We start from the raw sequence: 21138 nt of genomic DNA, 5'->3' as shown, positions 1-21138 counted from the left end.
AGAATTTAACAGCAAAGAGGAGGCATGTAGTCATCCTTTGAGGAATAGTAAGTGCTAGTGCTTGGTGAAAGGGGCAGTGAAAAGTGAAATCGTATTGCAAAGTTTGACAGTGTTTCACTTTACTAATTTTCACTTGTAATTTTTGTAGCCTTATTGCCAAATGTGTAGATCAAAGAAAGCAACTCATTTCAACTCTTGGAGAAAAAAAAAATCAGACAATCAATGGTATTATTCTATCCATGTGGAATTACTAAACTCTTTCCTCTATGTCAGGCTTATGACAGGTAGCAGGTTATAAACATAAAAATAAGATAAAATTCGGATGCTTAGAAATTTCCAGTCTTACAGACATGTAAACAGATATTTGAAATATAACTTGGGATTCAGTGCTTTTGCTTCCAAAGTGCTAGTGAACCCTCTGGTAGTCTCAGGGAGCTTTAAGGAAGAGGGAAATTTGCTTGCGGTCATGGAGAATGAGGGAGTTCATCACCGTGAAGGTCATGCAAAGGATCATACAAAGCGAGGGGCCAGCCTCAGAAAACAGGAGTCAGGAGAATGTGGGGATATTGAAGAAAAGATAAACTTTCCATCATAACTCATGTGAGAGTATAGGCAATGAGGGAAGCTAGTGCCTGGGTTAATGAAAATGAAAATGGCTGGATGATGAAGAGTTTTGAATTAGAAGGAATTCAACTTTATTAGGTGGACAATGGAGGGTCACTGCCCGACTTTAAATAAAAAGGGGCCTGAACAATAAGCAGAAAGCAGAGGGGAGGTGCCAGTAAAGTAAAGTTCAAATGGGGGTGGGTCAGAGAAAGTGGCTGATGAGGACTGGACTCCAAGCAGCCATATTTCCATCCTGCACCCTAAACAGGCACGTGGAGAATGCAAGCTTTACTCAGCCCTCATCACCGGGGATTCATAGTCCCTTTCCCATGAAATAATCCACTCTATTACTACAATCTCTAAATGAATTCCTCTTTGTTAACTTACTTAGAAACTTTTCTAAACATTTACATAGCTAATTATCAAGTTGGAATCACATTTCATGGTCATTTTCAATTGTGTTCATAGTCTTATTAGAGCTGGGAAAATGAAAATACATATTTAATGTTGTGATTGGATTATAACTCATCCCGATAAGGTGATATTTCTTTTTAAAAAAAGTTCCTCTGTATTTGATGATAAAAGGATCATTAGAAAGGATCAACAAACAAAAATAAATGTGAATTATATACACATGCATTGTTAAATTACTTTAGAATATTCAGTTAGCTTTATATAAAACAGCATTTTTGTGTGCTCCACCTGATGAGTTTAATGACTGTTTGATACTTTTGTTCTCTTTGTTCAGAGCAGACACGGTCAGGTGAGGTCTTGGGTGAGTCCCATACCTGTGCTGTCTTCATACACCACGGTCACTGTTTTCCAGTTGTAATAGAGGACCAGATCCAGAATTGCCCTGCTGATAGCTGCATAATCTGGGTAAAGGTTGATGTAAAACAAATCTTTGTTGTCCACCGAGGGGTGTTTCCAGCGAGTCTGTATGTGTGGAACTTCGAGAGCATTGCAAATAGACTGCACAGCACTGACGGAGGAGCTATGGGAAGGGCCAAAGAGAGCAGCCACACCAAGAGCCAGCTGGTCACATGCTGATGCCCAAGGATGAGGAGAGGATGGGGAGGGAAGGCAGGGAAAGGGGGAGAGAAAAAGAGAGTTCTATGAGTTTAAGTTTTTCATTCATGATTCCTCTTTTTAATGCAACTATTGAAAAATCTTTCACAATCCCTATATTGAGGAAATATACTTGGTCCAACTTCCAACTTTCTTGAGCTACTAATATGATGATAGATGTAAACTTAGAACTGATTAGCAATATACCACAAGACCAACTCCCTGCTGGTCTCACTTTATTACCTTTAATCAGATGGAGTCTAAATCCCTTGCTTCGTATGGTGTTACCTGAAAGCACTTCTAGTTACCAACAAGCCCTTTGCCAGATGAATGTTGTATGAATTAAGTTCTGTCATGCAGCAGGGTGGCATTGAAAATATTAATGTGGTTACAAAATTCAGAAGACAGAACCTCTGGTTACCCCAAAGTGCTTTAGCTCCTATCTTTCCAAAACTCAGAAAGAAGTTCCAGATTATGAAATACTGCTAAAGAATGTTCATAAGCAGTGCTGATGTCTAACTAATTTTCAAATAATGAAATAGCATAGCCTAAAGGGATCTTAGAAGACATTTTGTCCAACCCACTCATTTCATAGACAATGGACACAGTCATGGCCACTGGACAGGAGCTTCAGCTCAATGTCAGGCCTCTTTCTACCCCAGTGTCGGCAGACAGGTAGCCTAAATAAATCAAGTCAGTATCTACTGAAAAATTTACTTATAACATAAATGTATTTTTCTCATTATAAGAATATAAGCACTCACTGAGAGAATTTAGAATATTTAAAATGTAAGGATAAAAAGGCCCTGTGATTAATCCTATCATTTTGGAAAAATATCTATTAATATTTGAGAAAATTAGAATCATTATATAAATACAGTTTGATGCATTGCTTTCTTTGTTCAACACCATAGCATGTCTTTTCTTTCAAGTCATTACAAATTCTCCTAAAGTATATTTTTAGTGTCTGTAGAATAGACCATTGAATAGGTGTGTCATCACTTATTTAAGCATTCCTACAATATAAAACATTTGGCTCATGCCTGTAATCTTAGCACTTTGGGAAGCTGAGGCAGGCAGATCACTTGAGGTCAGGAATTTGAGACTTGCCTGGCCATCATGGTGAAAACCCATCTCTACTAAAAATACAAAAATTAGCCAGGTGTGGTGGTGTGCACCTGTAGTCCCAAGTACTTGGTTGACTGAGGCACAAGAATTGCTTGAACCCAGGAGGCGGAAGTTGCAGTGGACTGAGAGAGCACCACTGAACTCCAGCTGGGGTGACAGAGTGAGACTCTGTTTCCAAAAGCAAACAAACAAACATCCCCCAAAACATTTAAGCTGCTCCTAATTTTTGGCTATTCTAAATAATACTATAACACTTACCTTAGCTCTTATATTTTTCTCTGCATCTTATGCTACTTTCTAAGAGTAGATTTCCAGAAGTCAAGTCACCAGTTATAATTAAGGGGTATAGATAGTTTGAAGTCATTTGAAACATATTAACCAAATGCCCTTCCAGAAAGGTTGGGGCAGTTTGCCCTCTACAACCGTGTAAAATAGTGCCTATTAATCTTATGTTGGTAGGAGTTAAATAAAAGCTTAAACACACTTTCAAATTTATATTTTAATTCTATAAATTTAGAACTGTCATCAGATAATTAAATATCAAATTCGCTAAATTAATACATCCATTGTATTTAATAATATCATTCTGCAAATAAAAATAGTTAGAAAAATGATATGGCTCTGTAGCTACCTGACATAATTCAGACAGAATCACTGATACAGCTTTGACAGCTATATTGCAGGTATCTATGGAACAGCATATGTTTACAAGGAAAACTTTCTGGTACTCTGCTCTTTGGTGGTGAATTACTGCATGAACTATGAAGATGTACAGTTTTATGCATTATGTGCTGGAAGTGTAAATTGTCGTTGTCTTCAGAAGCTTATTTTCTGGTTATGTTTTCATTATTTAGCCAGATAAAATGAGAGTATGGGAGTGTGTGAACTGTTGTTCTATCCAGCATAAGCAATGGATTGAGATTCCTGTTAATATTTAGCTCTGGGATACTAATATTACTTGACAGAAAATCAATCCTTTTGAATTCTGTTTGCCAGCAAATTACCAGTTTTAAGAAGCTCTGGGGGTGTTTAATTGACAAGTATGCCAGGTACTTCAGATCACAGGAAAGCTTTCAATTTTTATGTGGCTTAGAGTTTCATTGCTAAACGTGGTTGGCTTTCTACAGTATTTGCTCAACAATGTGTATGAGTGTTTGTGTCTGTTTGCATAGGTGTGTGTGTGTAAGAGAGACAGAGATGAGAGAAACAAAGAAAAGTGATAGATCTATCTCTACATTATAGAGATAATTTATGTGAGGATAGCTTGGAAACTTAAAAATTCTGTGTAAATACACAGTTTCATTATTTGTCCATAGACAATTTTGACCTATAGCATATCTCAAAGTGTACCCATCTTGAAAAAGAAAATATTTTTATACTTAAGTCCTGCCATAGATATAAAAAGGTTATGTTGTTAATTTTTGTTTTGTTTTGTTTTTGAGACAGAATCTCGCTGTGTCACCCAGGCTGGAGTGCAGTGGCGCAATCTCAGCTCACTGCAAGCTCCACCTCCCGGGTTCACGCTATTCTCCTGCCTCAGCTTCCCAAGTAGCTAGAACCACAGGCAGCTGCCACCACGCCCGGCTATTTTTTTTGTTTTGTTTTGTTTTGTATTTTTAGTAGAGACGGGGTTTCACCATGTTAGGCAGGATGGTCTCGATCCCCTGACCTCATAACCACCCGCTTCGGCCTCCCAAAGTGCTGGGATTACAGGCGTGAGCCACCGCGCCCTGCTATGTTGTTAATTTTTTATCTGTGCTCCTAAGGAAATAAGTTTTATATTTTGTTTGCAAAGAACACTGGAATTCTTGCAGAAGGCTGTGTCAGGTGGACACAACCTGTGATCTAACTAGATTAATTCTATATGGAAACAACCAGCATTTAGTTACCTGGAAATCAGCATAAACATGGTGTTCATTGTATCTCGTGTATTTGTGTGTATTTAGCAGGCAAGGATTCCCCTCTGAGGCAAAGAATCCCTCCTAATCTGGGGTGATGAGTAGCCTTTGTTTTCACATAAGCACATTTAGTTACTGACTCGATCGTGTCCCCGTCAGAAGCCAACCGTCAACTATACAGCATGTGGTCTTACTTCAAAGAGTTGCCCTAGAATTGTCCAGAAGATGTCTAAACAAACCCCACTATTCCGAATGAATCTTTCTGTGAGAGAAACCTTGCAGCCGACGTATGAATTAGATTATTTTTTAGGCTAGGCACTTGGCTTCAGTTCAGAAGAAAAAGAGGATCAGATACAGACATTGCTCTCACAGGGTTAATCTTCATATTTCTATGATTTTGTGGAAAAGAGTAAAAAAGAAGTTGAGAGGATGCTAGGTAAACTCAGTAGTTTACAACCTGTTAAAATTCAGAGTGTCAGGTATGTGTGTCCTGGGCATTTCCACATGCTCAGTGGATGTGACCTTCCGCAATGTTTTATTTGACTGCACCGCACGATTTCATGGTGGTATCTCAGCTTCAGGAAAGAAAACCAGATCAAGTTTGACATTTTCCATTCACAGCTGAACTAGTTAATCATAGAGTAGAGGGCACTGAAGGGTAAGCTCATCAGAAAGGCCCAGAAAACAGTGCTCGGCAACGTCCATTAGGTTAGTTCAGATTGCATTGATCAGTGACATCAAAGACCCAGATTTCCCGCAACCCATTTGCACAAAGATGTCTGCTTTAAAAGAGGGCAGGTAGCAAAAAGAAGGTGACTTGCAGAGCAGACACATCACCCAAAGAAGCTTTTAAAAGTGGGAAAATAGTTACCTCTCCGTGAGGCTTCAAAACTATCAAAAAGGTTAATTCTCTGGATGTCATAGGTTAATGTGGTGTTAGGCATCAGGGTTCGGTTTCTGTTAATGCTGGTGACTGCAAACTTGAAAGCTAATTCTTCAACATTAACAGGCTCATTTTCCACAGTTTCAAAAATCCCTCCTGCAGAAGCAAAAAGAGATGCATGAGAAGCATTAGTCACATGGTTCACATGTAATTTTTTTTTTTTTTTGAGACGGAATCTTGCTCTGTCACCCAAGCTGGAGTGCAATGGCGTGATCTCGGCTCACTGCAACCTCCGCCTCTGGGTTCAAGCGATTCTCCTGTCTCAGCCTCCCGAGTAGCTAGGATTGCATGTGTGCACTACCATGCCTGGCTAATTATTGTATTATTAGTAAAGACGGGATTTTACAATGTTGGCAAGGCTGGTCTCGAACTCCTGACCTCAGGTGATCCACCCTCCTCGACCTCCCAAAGTTCTGGGATTACAAGCATGAGCCACCGCACCCGGCCAGTAAAAAGGATGCAAATATATGAATAAAAGACCCCAAATGATAAATAAAGGAATAGTCAGAGCAGATCCCAAATCCAGGGCTAAAAGTGAAGTTTATCAGCATGTGCCACATGCAGATAAATAGGACTAACTGTATATGTATGCTCAAGATTTTAAATCCAGTGTTGGACTGTATACCATCTCTCAGATGACAAATGTATTCCAAAAATTTAGTGGCATAAAAGTGTAACTGATAATATGGCAGAGAGTGATTTTCTGTGATGTGGACAAGAATTGCACCGTGCTTGACCTAAACATAATTTGAGTTGTATCCTTGTAGGAACATTCTTCTTCAGAATGAAGATCTTTCTGTTCAGAAGCCTACATTCCAGACTCTAAGAGGATCATGCAGAGTTGATGGGATCAAAATGACACATACATACTGTTAGATTTTTCAGGATAAAAATGTCCTATTTTGTGCTTCATGGCTCCGAATTCTGAGATCATATCCCAGTACTTTCCAAAGTGCATGAGAATATTCAAAAAAACTGTATTTTTTCTTTCTTTTCTTTTTTTTCCTTTTCTTTTTAGAAGCTGTTTAGTCCAAAGTAAACCTGCATCTGGTAACTAGAGAAATACATCCCTTCACTGAGCAAGTGCACATGTGCCAGGTGGGCTCTGGTGTCTTAAACATGAGGACCTCACTGCAAGCAACAGTAACAAATATTAGTGCTTAAAGCCTCATCAGAGAATGTAGCTCTGATTTTGCTTGAGACATTGACGTTTGATAGAGACAATGTAAGTGTTGCTGACTGTACAGTTCTTAAACGCTTTTTGAGAGATGTCCTAGAATTCAGACACAGGATCTACAGTGGAAGCTTTCTTAACCCATCTCCATTTAAGTTACTCCTTGGTTGACCAACACTCCTCATTTCTTTTTAAAACACATGTTAACTGATGCTCATGGAATGCTGAGTACTTCTAACTAGCAGGCTGATACATACATTATTTATTTATTTATTTTTGAGACAGAGTCTCACTCTGTCACCCAGACTGGAGTGCAGTGATGCGATCTCAGCTCACTGCGACCTCCACCTCCCTGGTTCAAGTGATCCTTCTGTCTCAGCCTCCCGAGTAGCTGGGATTACAGGCACGTGCCACCACGCCCAGCTAATTTTTGTATTTTTAGTAGAGATGGGGTTTCACCATATTGGCCCAGTTGGTCTCAAACCCCTGACCTCGTGATCTGCCTGCTTCGGCCTCTCAAAGTGCTGGGATTACAGGCGTGAGCCACAGTGCCCGGCCTATTTTTTATTTTTTTTATTTTTTGAGATGGAGTCTTGCTCTGTTGCCCAGGCTGGAGGGCAGTGTTACAATCTTGGCTCACTGCAACCTCCGCCTCTCGGGTTGAAGCGATTCTCCTGCCTCAGCCACCTGAGTAGGTGGGATTACAGGTGCGTGCCACCATGCCTGGCTAATTTTTGTATTTTCAGTAGGGACGGGATTTCACCATATTGATCAGGCTGCTCTCGAACTCCTGACCTCATGATCCACCCTCCCTGGCCTCCTAAAGTGCTAGGATTACAGGCATGAGCCATTGTGCCTAGCCCAGGCTGCTATTTTTTTATCTATTCTCACTATTGAGTGATCCCTTACCAAAAGTCAGTTGTAGATTTTTCCCAACTTGTCTACTCTAGATTGATTTACAAGTGCTCTAAGTTCTCTCTCCATTCAAAGCGGAGAAAAAAAAAAAAAGAATATAAAAAAATCTGAAACAAAAATCACAATCACCCATCATGCGCATCATTTATGTGCATTCTTTGTTAGAAAGCGAACTCCAATGGATAGACTCTAATTCAAAGAAACTACCCTGATCCTACTTTGAAAGAAAAGCAGTAAACAAATACACATCTGTAATGTTCCTGCTGAACTGACTTTATTAAATAACTAACTACAGTGTTGGGTTGTGAAAGCTAAGATGGTTTATAGTGAATTATTTTGGTTCCTTTCGGAAATATTTCTGGCTTTTGTAGGCTGATAATATGAGGCATTCATGTATGGATAATTTCCCTGTCTTCTGAGAAATCACAGTTGAAAACTATATGACGATACAACTACTATGGACCCGCAAAAACTAAAAATTAAAAAAAGGAAAATTACATGACAGAGTTATTTGGTAATGTTAAGCTTTACCTAAGGAACCATTTAAGACTGCTATTTGAAATGAACGTAAGGAAAAATGTTGCTGTTCAAGTGAATTTGTGTTTTACTTTTGTCAGACAATGGTAGGGAGAGACTTTGGAGTTGATTTTCAGTTCCTCTCAGAACTGTTGGTGGATGCTGAACAGTGAGGTGACAAGATGACACAAAAGACACTTGGTCACCAGAAGGTGGACGTAAGGCCACCTCACTGCCACCATCTAGGTGACCCATACAGAGGGCTGCCTGGTGATAGGGCTTCCACGGTGATGACTAGCAATTACTTATTTACTTGTCTATCTCCTCAATCCCACAGGAAGAGCCCACATGGAGAGAGACTGTGTCTTACTCAGAATCAGCATCCTTGGGGAGACCAAGGCATTTTTAGGACGTTCAGGCTGCAACTATTTAGGGGAAAAGCCAATCTCTGTCGTGGATGTATAGGGTAGGCTGCTTGGAGGAAACAAATACCTGAATAGGAAGCAGAAATTCTGAACTTTGAAACCTGATCTACCTACTTCCTCTTTGAGGAGGATTTTTAAGTATCAGAAATAAAATTATTATGAAATAGCTCTTTTACATATGTTTAATTACACTTCATAACAGTCAAGGCAGGAAGATTGTTTCCATTTTTATAAACGAAAAAGTGAACAGGAAGATTACGCATTATATCCTGCTTATTCAAAGTCACAGTATTGTCTGGGACTGACTCTGGTATCTGAATCTCCAAAAAATGCAAATGTTTTCATTTCATCAAGTTATTTCTGTTGTTCTTTGTCTCATACATGTGGGCCAATAATGTTGTCTTGCTTCCCTTGGAGAATTGCTCTATAAAGCAAATGAGAAAATGTAATCAAAGTGCCCTGAAAACTCAAAAATTCCCTTGAAATATGTTTTTTTTTTAATTATTGTACCTGGATAATGGAAATAAAAAGAGGAGTTGGCACCAACTGGTGAACTGACTAATCGCCTCAAAACTATTCTTTCGCTATATAGCTGTCTATCACATAAAGCCAAATGAACCTGGGTTTAAGGGAATTACAAGTGTTTTCATTATGTGCTTGGGTAGTGTGCAGGTGAACTCTTTTGTCACTTTCAGAGAAATTTTTTTTTTTCATTTTTTCACCAGGTGTCATTAGCTCAAGACCCCATCACACTCTCTTTCTCCAAGAAAGGGTTGCTGATAAATGCCAGAGATCTACTGTGGTATGAGGTATACAGAAAGCTGGTGACGTACCAAAAAAGTGAGATCTGACAGAAACAGGAGAAAGGCATTAACAGGAGTCAGACCATTACCTCATATGTGGGCAGAAGACTGTTTAAGGATTAGCCACTTCCTCCCTCCTCCTCCCCATAGCTTCAGATACAACAAAACGGGATGTAGAGTCTTTAATAAGAAGAATAAAGGGGCACACACGTTGGAGCCTTTACATAATTTCCTTCTTCCGTCTTTCCTTCTCTCCTTCTTGTTCTCTCTCTCCCTTTCTTTTTTCCTCTCTTTTCCTCTCTTTTCTTTTCTTTCTTTTCTCTTTCTTTCTCTCTTTCTTTCTCTCTCTCTGCCTCCCTCCCTTCCTCCATTCCTCCCTTCCTCCCCTTTTACTTCTTTTATCTAATAATTGTGAGTGTGAGCTGTGAATGAGACATCGAAGGCGTTAGGGGTCTTCATGTTGTGAACCTCTGGCCTCATTCATTTGGAGGCCCATTGGTTTGAGACAAGAAATCCCTACCTTGTTCATCCCTCTGTTCCTCTTCCTCTCCCGCTCTCACATTTGAGCTGAGCTGACTTCTACTCCTAACAATGCAGCGGACCATGGAAGGGTTAGGAAATTGAAATAAAAATCCAGCTGAGGCTCAAGGAAGAGAGGCAAAGCTGCTGCCTCCCCTTATATTTTTGAAATTTCCCAAGCCAGGGCAGTGGGTGAAGGGAGAAAGCAGGACTCTGAGAGCTCAGGATGAAGAACAAGCTTTTTCATTCTGCTATAATTCTTGAAAAGTAGAGCATGGCAGATGGAACACAGGAGGGTGGGAAACCTCGAAATCGGCAGGCCTGAGTTATCCATGTTCTCTTTCATTGATCATGTATACCTGAAGCATGAGAAGTATTGGTAAACTATGTTTTGTCCTTTGTTAAACTATTTTTTGTCTTTTCTATGTTGTAGATCAGTTTGAGTGGGTACAGATCACGTGCCAGTCTTTATAGACTGGAAATTGTTGGGCAAAAATCCTCTGTCTGATCATCATTAGGAAGTTTGATCAAGGGTCAGAGGGCATGCTTAATATCCACCTCACCAGCCTCTTCCCCACCTCACCCACAATTGTCCAAGCAAAGGGTCAGAAAGTGAAAGAAGTTGGGCTTTTTTTTTTGAGTAATGAATCTGTTTTCTTTTGTGAATATTTGTGCCATTTAAAATGATAAGGGTAAAATCATACTACTTGTAAACACCAGAATAGCTAAGAATTCTGAAAAATTAATGCTTTCTTATTAATACATGTTCATATTTAGGATTTACTTATAAGGACCTTGTCCTGATTGTTCCCACCATACTTTTCTGGGAAGGACAGATGTTGGTACAAATAATGCTGATGCTAAAATGGTCTGTCCTTCATACTGTATGTTCCCTCACCTGAGACAAGGTGCCACATACGGTCACTAAACAAAGGGTATGAGACAATAAGGCCTGTGCCTACATTCTGGAGTAGCTTTGAAACTCAGATGTGACTTGCTTTTTTTGTAAGTCACTGTTATGGACTGAACTGCATCCTCCCTCAAATTTGTATGTTGCAGACCTCATCCCTGGTTCCTCAAAACATGACTGTATTTGGAAATAGTGTCTTTAAAACAGTGACTAGGTTACAATGAGGCAGCTAGGGTAGGCCTTAATCCAGTCTGACTGGCCCTTATAAGAAGAGAAAATCTGGACACACACAGATATACCAGGGACTTGTGCACACAGAGGAAAGGCCATGTGAGGGCCGAGTCAGAAGGAGGCCACCTGCAAGCCATGGAGTGAGGCCTCCGGAGAAACCAAACCTGCTGACACCTTGATATTGGACTTCCAGCCTCTAGAACTGAGAGAAATTAAGTGTCTGTTGTTTAAACCACCAAGTTTATAGTCTTTTTTGCTTGGTTGGTTTTTTGTTTTTGTTTTCACAGCAAACCTAGCACAGACTAGTACATTTATCAGCATTTTTTTTTTTTTTTTGAGATGGAGTCTCACACTGTCACCCAGGCTGGAGTACAATGGTGCCATCTCAGCTCACTGCAACCTCTGGCTCCTGGGTTCAAGCAATTCTCCTGCCTCAGCCTCCCTAGTAGCTGGGATTACAGGCATGCACAACCATGCCTGGCTAATTTTTGTATTTTTAGTAGAGAGAGGGTTTTCGCATGTTGGTCAGGCTGGTCTTGAACTCCTGACCTCAGGTGATCTGCCTGGCTTGGCCTCCCAAGTGGTTGGGATTACAGGCATGAGCTACCATGCCTGGCCAGCATCTTCTTCTTCTTTTTTTTTTCCCCCCCAAGGGCTTTGAAATTGAAAATAATTTTAAAGGAAATTACATATATTCAAGTAATATTCTCTTCTAACAAGATTCCAACTTTACAGCACAGTAATTTAAGATAAGCCAAGAGGAATTCACTTGAAATCTTGGTTTAGACCGCAGAGTTCCGTCACCACAGGAGCGTTTCTGTCTGTTTTGGGTAGACTCTTGAACCAGTGAGGTGCAGTGAGGACGCAGGCAGTTGTGTTTTGTGACTACATAAATACAGATAGAAGCCACAGCTGGCAACGTCCTGTATACCCGGCTGATGGCCTTTAAGTGGGGATGATGGGTGCAATGAAGGGTTGTCATAAAGGCTTTTGGGTTTGCCACATAATTCCATCTAGACTTACAGGAGAATTGTTCTCAATCACAACTGCTGGTTCAACAACACAATCATTGTAGGCAAAAGGTAACACTTACAGAGAAAGCTAAGGTCAATGATGTGCTATTTGTGAGGACACCCAAGGTAAACCCACAGCATTGGCTTCCAAACTTTCCCTTAATCCCACATCATATGGAGAGAATCATAATGTCAAAGGGGTGGAATTCAGCAATCTTAATATGAAAACAACCATGCCTGGCTCTAGGTCTCACTGATTGACTTTTTTTTTTTAGGTTCCAAGGATACTTCCTAACCTGCTTTTCAATCACTGTTGCCATGGAACAGGGAGATATCCAAATCAACTCAGTGTAACATGGTGAAAACTGAAGCCATCGTTACGGGTAAGAACCTTAAAGGGAGGGAATTCCACTGCTGCCTACTGATTCCATCTGTCTCTAGATGAGGCCTGTGCTGAGAGATGAGTGAAAGTATTAAATTTACCCTCTTCTTTCCAAAAGGAATTTCAGACAATGTTTCATTGTGGCAGAGAATCAATCTTATTTAATGATGAAAAAAAGAAAACCACACAGGAAAATAATGGTTTTCTATTTTGTTCCTCTCAAGGACTCAACTTACCTTGTAATGGTAAATGTATTCCAATGATAACTATTTCGGAAATGTGATAGAATTACAATTTACCTATATTTAGTTGTTGTTGTTGTTTTACTTCAATTCAGTGTTATAACTATATATATATATATATATATATCATGTCCATGATTCTAATGAATAACTCACTCATCCAATGATTTTTTCATTTATTTCTTCATTTATTTGTAAAATGTCTAGCCAGATACTGTGTGAGGCACTGGGATGTGCCAATGAGCAAGAGATACACATCTGACTTTTGGAGCTTTTATTTTAGAAGGGGAATTGGTCACGAACAGGAAGACAGGCATTGACATGTCAGAATGAGAGGCAAGGAAATTCCTTGCTAGGAGGGCAACTTTTGAGCAAAAGCCTGAAGGTAAGAGAAAACCACTCTAAAGATATTGGGAGAAGAGCATTGCAGCCAGGGAAAATATAATGTCTAAGGTGGGAGCAGCCTAATGCTATTTTTGAGGAAGAGTGAGACTGAAGTTGGGTGAGCTGGGCTTGGACTGGTGGAAGATGAGCTCAGAGAAGGGACGGGTGGATTGGAGCAGAACACAGAGGGCCATAAGCGCCACCACAGGGCTGTGGGTTTTATTCTGGGTGAGATGGGAAACCACTGGCCATCTTTGAGCAGAGGAGTGAAATGATATGACATATTTCAAGAGAATCCAGCTGGCTTCTGTATTAAGAATAGACTGAAGGGAGGAGAAGGGCAAGAACAAAGCACAGGGAGAGATCTGCCCTTGGAGCTGTTGCAATAATAGGCTATTCCAGAAAGAGTCTATTTCAATAATCCAGGTGGGAGATGATGACACCTTTGTACAGATTAGTGGGATTGGGATGTGACAAAAAGTGGTTGAGTTCTAGATAAAATCTGAAGAACTTCAGCAGGATTTGCTGATGAAGCATAAGTGAGAGGAACGGAGTCGAGGATAACGTCAGGACGTCAGGTTTTTGGCTTGAAATTGCCATTGAACAAGACGAGGAACGAGGCAGAAGGTGCTTGACTTGGCACATGATTCTTTCGTGCTGCCTACTAGAAGTTCAAGTGAAGCTATCATCCTCAGCAAACTGATGCAGGAACAGAAAACCAAAGACCACGTGTTCTCATGTATAAGTGGGAGCCAAATGATGAGAACACATGGACACGTAGAGGGGAACAACACACACTGGGGCCTATTGGAGGACAAAGGATGGGAGGAGGGAGAGGATCGGGAAAAATAACTAATGGGTACTAGACTTAATAGTTGGGTGATGAACTTATTTGCACAGCAAACCCCCATGACAATATTTACCTATATACAAAACTGTGCATGTACCCCTGAACTTAAAATCAAAGTTTTTTAAATTTTTTTTTTTATTTTTTTAAAGTCCAAGTGGAGAGGCCAGCTGTGAAGTTAGATATATCAGTCTGGATCTTATGGGGGAGAGATTGGGCCTAGATATAGAAATTTGGGAGTCATCACTATAAAGGTGGCATTTAAAGCCATGAGACTGAATGGCATCACCCAGGAGTATGTGCAGATTTAAAGAGGCAGATGGGTCACTTGAGGTCAGGAGTTTGAGACCAGACTGGTCAACATGGCAAAACCCCATCTCTATTAAAATACAAAAATTAGCCAGGCATGGTGGCGGGCACCTGTAATCCCAGCCACTCAGGAGGCTGAAGCGGAGAATCGCTTGCATTTGAGAGGCAGAGGTTGCAGTGAGCCGAGATTGCACCACTGCACTCCAGCCTGGGTGACAGAACAAGACTCCATCTCAAAAAACAAAACAAACAAAAACAGACAGAGACTGGAGTGATGCAGCCAGAAGCCAAGGAATGACTGAGCCACCAGAAGCTGGAGGAAGCAAAGAAATGAATTTCTCCTAGAGCCCTCAGAGAAAATAAGACCCTGCTAATACCTGGATTTCAGGCTTCTGGCCTCTGGGATCTGTGAGAGAAGAAATTTCTGTCATTTTAAACCACCATTGGTGGTAATTTGTGATGACAGACACAGGAAACTAATGCAGTATCTCAATCGTCTTTAGAAAGTTTTCATATTGGTCACTTTTAATTACTGTGTTTCTTTTCTCTTTGTAAAATGTTATTTTATTCAGTTTTTCAAATAGTAATTTTTAACTCTCTAGCATGATTTTTGCAAATATGGCACATAGCTGTACTGTAAAACACATTAAGTTTTTTTGTTTATGGTATTTTCCTATTCTGAATGTGATAGGGCCAAGACACTGTATGTATTCTAACAAAGCTCGCTTGCTCCCTTAACTAAGTTCTGTGTGCCTGTTGTGACAATCTGTGAGGTCATCCAGGAAGAAAGGTAAAACCATTAGCTGACAATCAAGACGTGGAAAGTGTTTGTAGTGTTGACTCCTGTTTTGCATTCCTGTGGAATAATAACCATTCCAGAAGCTATCAACAGAAAACAAGATGGCCATTTGATCTATTCCTTTGCTGATAGCTGCTCCTTAAATATACAATATTCTATTGCCTCTCTTTATTGCCACATCCATAATTCTAGTTTATTACATCATAAGCAATTTACTATAGGCCTATATTTACTGCACCTTTAATTCCAAGGCTACAGATTTAAATTCTAAGATTTCCTTAGATAAATGCTCTCTTCCTCACTCAGCTTTCCTGTTTTTGGTTTATCTTTGGAGCTCAACACATTCTTGGTAAAGATCCCATGCTAGATGGATTTGGATGGGAAGCAGGTGTTTCTTGACCTGATGGAAAGTGAATGGACAGAAGAGATTGGATTTTTACCTCTCAGAAAGTCTCAGCCAATAACAGAGTTGTGGTTAAGGACAAGGACAGCTTCAACTGCAAACTGGCTCTGACCCAGTCTGCTGTAAGTGTCTTCAGGTATTGGTATCCTTTGAGGAGGGAGAATGGGGTTGGATGCCATCCTTGAGACAATAACCACATCCAGGCTCACTCTTTGATGCCTTAAATTTGCATTAATTCACTAGGAATGGCCTCTGAGGAATTAGAAAATATGGAGCAAGGAATTATGGATGTACTTCAGAGGGCAGCTAGTAAGAGAAAGTCTGTGGATTATGCACAGTTTAGTAAATACTACTAGTAATTTTCCTTAATAAATTTGAGTTGCACCATAAGAACTACCCAAAGCCAAAGCTACTCTTATTCCAGTGTTATTAAAATACTCAGTTTAACTTATAAAACATTATTAGCCATCTATTAATGTCTAATACTATGCTAGGAGGAGTGGAAAGTACAAAGATGAAAGATGCTTGCTTCCTGCCCTCAGCAGAGCTTCTAGTCTTTTGGGACACGTTGCATTACTGGTGTAGAGTACAGAAAAAGAAAGTAAGTATAGCAGTCAATTATTCTATCAACAAAGCAAAAAGCCTGCTTTTTGTCTCCTCCAATGTGGTTTCTTTCCTGATTCCTCCAGCCAAAGGTGAACTCTCCCTTTCTTCTGGTAACATGAAATCTACTACATATTTCAAGGAATTTATTTTTGTGTAAAATAAGCCTACATCCTGCTCTGCCTGTTCCTCGAAGATCGGGACAGCATCTACCGAAATGTGCCTTCTCCTTCAGAGCTAAATGCAGTGATTTGGTCATAGTATGTTGTCCCCAGTAAATGGTCCTTCAGTTGAACTTATTCTCCTCCTTGTGCCTTAACACTGTGCCTCACAAAGTAGTTTGTTCTGCCAAGACAGAGGCCTTTGAGATAGGTAGGAAAGATGGAGGGTGGTTATTGAGGTCTGTAGTGAGACTGCTTGACTTTTTCCATTACTGCCTTTTTAGTAATGATTTCTCACTCTCTCCCAACAATCACGGCCCATTGTCCCCAAGCACTTTCAAAGCTTACTTTTCATCAGGCTACCAGCCCCTTAATATCATGGAGGCATGGCTCATCTCCTGTTCAACAGCAGATTTTAGGCAAGAGCCAGGAATATTGCCAAAGAATTCATGCCAAACTTTCATTCTTATGAAAGTCTGATCCCTTTAATGTCTCTTGAGAGCAGTTATAGTTTTAGCTTTCAACATCTCATTTAAATGACACATATTCACGCTGAAGAGCTCATGATTCTGTTTATCTCCTTATTAATTAAATGAATGGAATAAAACAAGTTCATAACCTGCGGTTCCAGGGAAGCTATATTATGTGTTGCATCCCAATTTTCTAGTTTTCTTCTTCCGTATTTTTGTTATTTCTCAACCTGAAATTTCTTGCTGAGAAGAACATATTGCTGTTAAAGATTAGAACCGATGTTTGAAGCCAAAATAAATGGAGGTTCAGAGCTCCCACAGCGCAGTATCTACCAATGTGTGTGCATAGATGTTGCCCATGAGATCTTATACATTAAGAGAGTTTAGTGGTCAAATATGTTTAGGAGGCACTGCTTCATTTCCTCCTTCTTAAAAATTCACACCATACAATAACATTTGTCTCTCAGAAGCCCTGCAGCAAAGAAAACAATTTGAGTGTTTAACTCAGTATCTCCCAAATTCATTTGATGACAGGACAGTTTTCCTTGTAACTGTGACATACAGTGGGATTGTCGTCTTAAGAAACACATTTTGAAAAGTTTGATCCATAGATCTACTCTCTTTGGGACTGTCTAAAATAATTTGCAGTCTTAAATATTGTTTTTGAAACAATATTTTCTTTTTGTTCATTTTAATGAAAATGAAATGAAAAGTTAGATATCGTTTCTTGATCAGAAATATGACCTCTAATTATGACACTACTTTTTATCTAATTCATATCAGATTTACATCATCAAATCTTATGTCATCTTTTCATTTACAAAAATATCTAAGCATTAAGATGGTCTGTATGTCTATGAAAAACAGCATCTTTTTTTAATCAATCATATCTCACAGATAGGTTGCAGGAAAGGTGCATGTCCTTGACATTTAATGTAAATATTTAAAATGCATTTGTTATATTCTTTTCTCTCTCTCTTTTTTTTTTTTTTTTTTTTGTGAGAAAGTCTTGCTTTGTCACCCAGGCTGCATTGCAGTGATACGGTCTTGGCTCATTGCAACCTCGGGCTCCCGGGTTCAAGCGATTCTCCTGCCTCAGCCTCCTGAGTAGCTGGTACTACAGGTGTGTGCCACCACACTCAGCTAGTTTTTGTATTTTTTGTATTTTTGTATTTTTAGTGGAGATGGGGTTTTGCCATTTTGGCCAGACTGGTCTCGAACTCCTGACCTCAGGTGATCTGTCCTCCTCGGCCTCCCAAAGTGCTGGGTTTACAGGCATGAGCCACCGTTCCTGGACTCTTCTTTTTCTTTCTTAATATTTTCCAGTTGGTTTTTAAAACATCTCTGTATTATTTCTAACTGTTTCAGTATTTGAAAATTTTAAAAAAAATCCTTTTAATGACATTATTCATTTACTGATTTTAAAAAATTATGCAAAATGATACATTAAGCAACAACAGTGTTGTAGAACATCTAAAAGGTTTACAGAATCTTAGATGTAAGCATTTACATTTTTACCACTACACTTTTCCTTTGAAGTGTCTGACTGAAACTCTGTATTTATTACTGTCCGTAAGTTACCCCAGAATCCAGAAAGTATTTCTGTTACTAATACCTTCCTAGATTGCTCTCAGTTTCTTTCTAACCAACACTTTAAAATGAACTGAGAGTTTGCATTGACATGAATAATGAATGAGTTCGATGAAAGTTATTTCTCAGAGAAAATTTCTTTGTGAAGTAGTTAGGTCCCAGATGAAGACAGATAAGCTGGACTAATACAGATATCCAAGAAAGCTTCAAGTTGACTGACAATAAAGGGCAGTTAAACATCATATCACAGAAGGTTCTGTGTTTGGAATGCCACAAATAAGAACTTTTGGAAATACACACCATTTATTTTTAAAGTAGTAACATCTGAAAGTCCACTTGACTGCTCAATGCATATATTTTTAAATCTGCTGCACTCTGTGAACTCCCACAATGGATATTCAAGGCTTTTTTTTTTTCTTTTTTTTTTTTTTTTTGAGACCAAGTCTTGCTCTACTGCCAAGGCTGGAGTGCAGTGGCCAGGTCTCCACTCACTCTAAGCTCCACCTCCCTGGTTCACGCCATTCTCCTGCCTCAGCCTCCCAAGTAGCTGGGACTACAGGCGCCTGCCACCACGCCCGGCTAATTTTTTTTATTTTTAAGAGAGACGGGGTTTCACCGTGTTAGCCAGGATGGTCTCGATCTCCTGACCTCGTGATCCGCCTGCCTTGGCCTCCCAAAGTGCTGGGATTACAGGCGTGAGCCACCACGCCCAGCCTATTCAAGGCATTTTACTTTCTGGTGTATCTGATGTGTGTGGAGACATTTTTTATTCTAAATAATTTTATTTTAAAAGCACACATACAATTATAAATTGGGTAATACATTGAAAGAAAGGGGAAAAAAACAAGATGCAACCATAACACTGTGAAATAATCACTAGTAACACAACAGTTTGGTGAATTTCCTTCTATTCTTTTCCTACACATATCTGAATTTTCTCTGAAATAGTTAAGATGACTCTATCTGATTTTCTTTCTTTCTTTTTTTTTTTTAGACAGTGTTTCACTCATGTTGCAAAGGCTGGAGTGCAATGGCACTATCTCTGCTCACTGCAACCTCTGCCCCATGGGTTCAAGGGATTCTCCTGCCTCAGCCTCCCGAGTAGCTGGGCCTACAGGCATGCGCCACCACACCCAGCTGATTTTTGTATTTTTAGTAGAGACAGGGTTTCATCATGTTGGCCAGGCTGGTCTCGAACTCCTGACCTCAAGTGATCCACCTGCGTTGGCCTCCCAAAGTGCTGGGATTACAGGCATAAGCCGCCATGCCTGGCCTGACTCTATCCGTTTTCTCCTGTCATTTTCACATAGGTATCTCTTCCTGAACATAATCCACCTTTTTAATGGCCGCTTAGTATTTCGTTGTCTGGATATGTCACAGTTTTCTTAATCCACCCCACTTTTTTGGGTAAGTTGTTGTCAGTTCTTCGCTATTATACATTCTATTATGATTGACATTAAGCATTTTTTGTGTTTTTACTTGGAGAAAGTAAAATGCCTTGTAATTATGAAACATAAGGTATAAACAGTTTAGGCTTTTATTATATAATGCTACCTGGACCTGCAGAAGTGAAAGTTGAACAAGTTTATATGTACATGCATTCACCATGTGGAAATGCCCAACTGAATTGCAGCCTCCCTCAGAATCTGTATGATTTGAGGTCAATGTGTTATAGAAAATATTTATTATTGCTTCAATTTGCATCCCTTTGATTACTGAGTAGTTTAATTTTAAAATTTATTTGCTACCTATTTATACATCTGTAATTTTAAATCACTTGTTCCTCCTGTCTTTTGCCTTTTTTATATCCTGAGATATCATTGTTTTTGTTATTGATATGTCACTTTCTTACTCATAATGATATAAAATGGTCAGTATTTTTTATTGCACATGTTTTCTCAGTTTATTATTTAGTTCTTAATGTTGATTAGGTTTTTGGGCAGAGAAATGTTTACATTTATAATTACAAATATACTAATTTTTTCCTGAAACACGAAACATTCATAGTAGTTATTACTATTTCTGGTTCTTTCCCTTCTGAATACCTGTGTGGATTGTACCTGACCTGGGGTTGGTTGGGGCTGTGTGACTAGCTCTGTCCCATGACCTGTGAGCAGAAGTCTCTGGTGTCACTTCCTGGCCAGAGAACTTCACTATTAGTGAGAGAATTCCCAGACCTCTCTTCTGTTTCCCTCTGCCCAGTAACTGCTCTTTCTGCCTGGGACGTTGGAGCAGAGCCTGCAACAGACTCACTACAGTCATTTCAGCAAGAATCCATCTTGTAAGCCTCTATTTTAAACCTCATTTTTTTTTTTATTTTTTGTTTTTTGTTTTTTTGGAAGAATCATTTGTTATAGTAACAGAATCTAGCCTATGTGGGACTGTTGGAATTCAAAATTTCTCCTCTGCCCACATAATTGATAAATATAATTAATAGTAGGGTTTTTAATAAGATTTTTGTGTTTTCATAATTTAGCTCATTTCATCCATTTGAAATATCTTGATGTGTGGTATTAGAAGAAAAGCTAGTATAATTATATATGCAATATATAATTGTATACCACATGCTGTTTATAATTTTACATATATACATACACCTACACACATATATGTCTATAATTTCCTACTGATCTGTTATACCACCTTTGTGACATAATAATTATCATATAATTTAATTTCTGGACTCTTCTATTCCATCCATCTGTATAGTAGCATCACATTGTGTTAATACTGGTTCTAAAACTTGCTGGGTAAATGACCCTTTCTATAGGATCTATTTACTCTTTTTTTTTTTTTTTT

General features: G+C 39.3%; 1 protein-coding gene across 5 annotated transcripts in view; it reads right to left on the bottom strand.

Moving 5' to 3' along the window:
* GRIK1 (glutamate receptor, ionotropic, kainate 1) overlaps positions 1-21138 on the bottom strand; it is a 415343-nt gene that overhangs the window by 156416 nt on the left and 237789 nt on the right. For 4 of the 5 annotated variants that reach the window (XM_011926464.1, XM_011926463.1, XM_011926466.1 and 1 more), the window contains exons 2-3: positions 5572-5739; positions 1395-1652 (exon numbers count right to left, since the gene is read on the bottom strand). In XM_011926464.1, coding sequence (XP_011781854.1) covers positions 1395-1652; positions 5572-5739 — 426 coding nt within the window. The remainder of the gene's footprint in view (positions 1-1394; positions 1653-5571; positions 5740-21138) is intronic. The other variant, XM_011926467.1, reaches the window with a different exon arrangement.

The sequence above is a fragment of the Colobus angolensis genome, unplaced genomic scaffold (assembly GCF_000951035.1).
Source record: "Colobus angolensis palliatus isolate OR3802 unplaced genomic scaffold, Cang.pa_1.0 Scaffold69, whole genome shotgun sequence".
Lineage (NCBI taxonomy): Eukaryota > Metazoa > Chordata > Mammalia > Primates > Cercopithecidae > Colobus > Colobus angolensis.
This window is presented reverse-complemented; position numbering and strand designations above follow the sequence as displayed.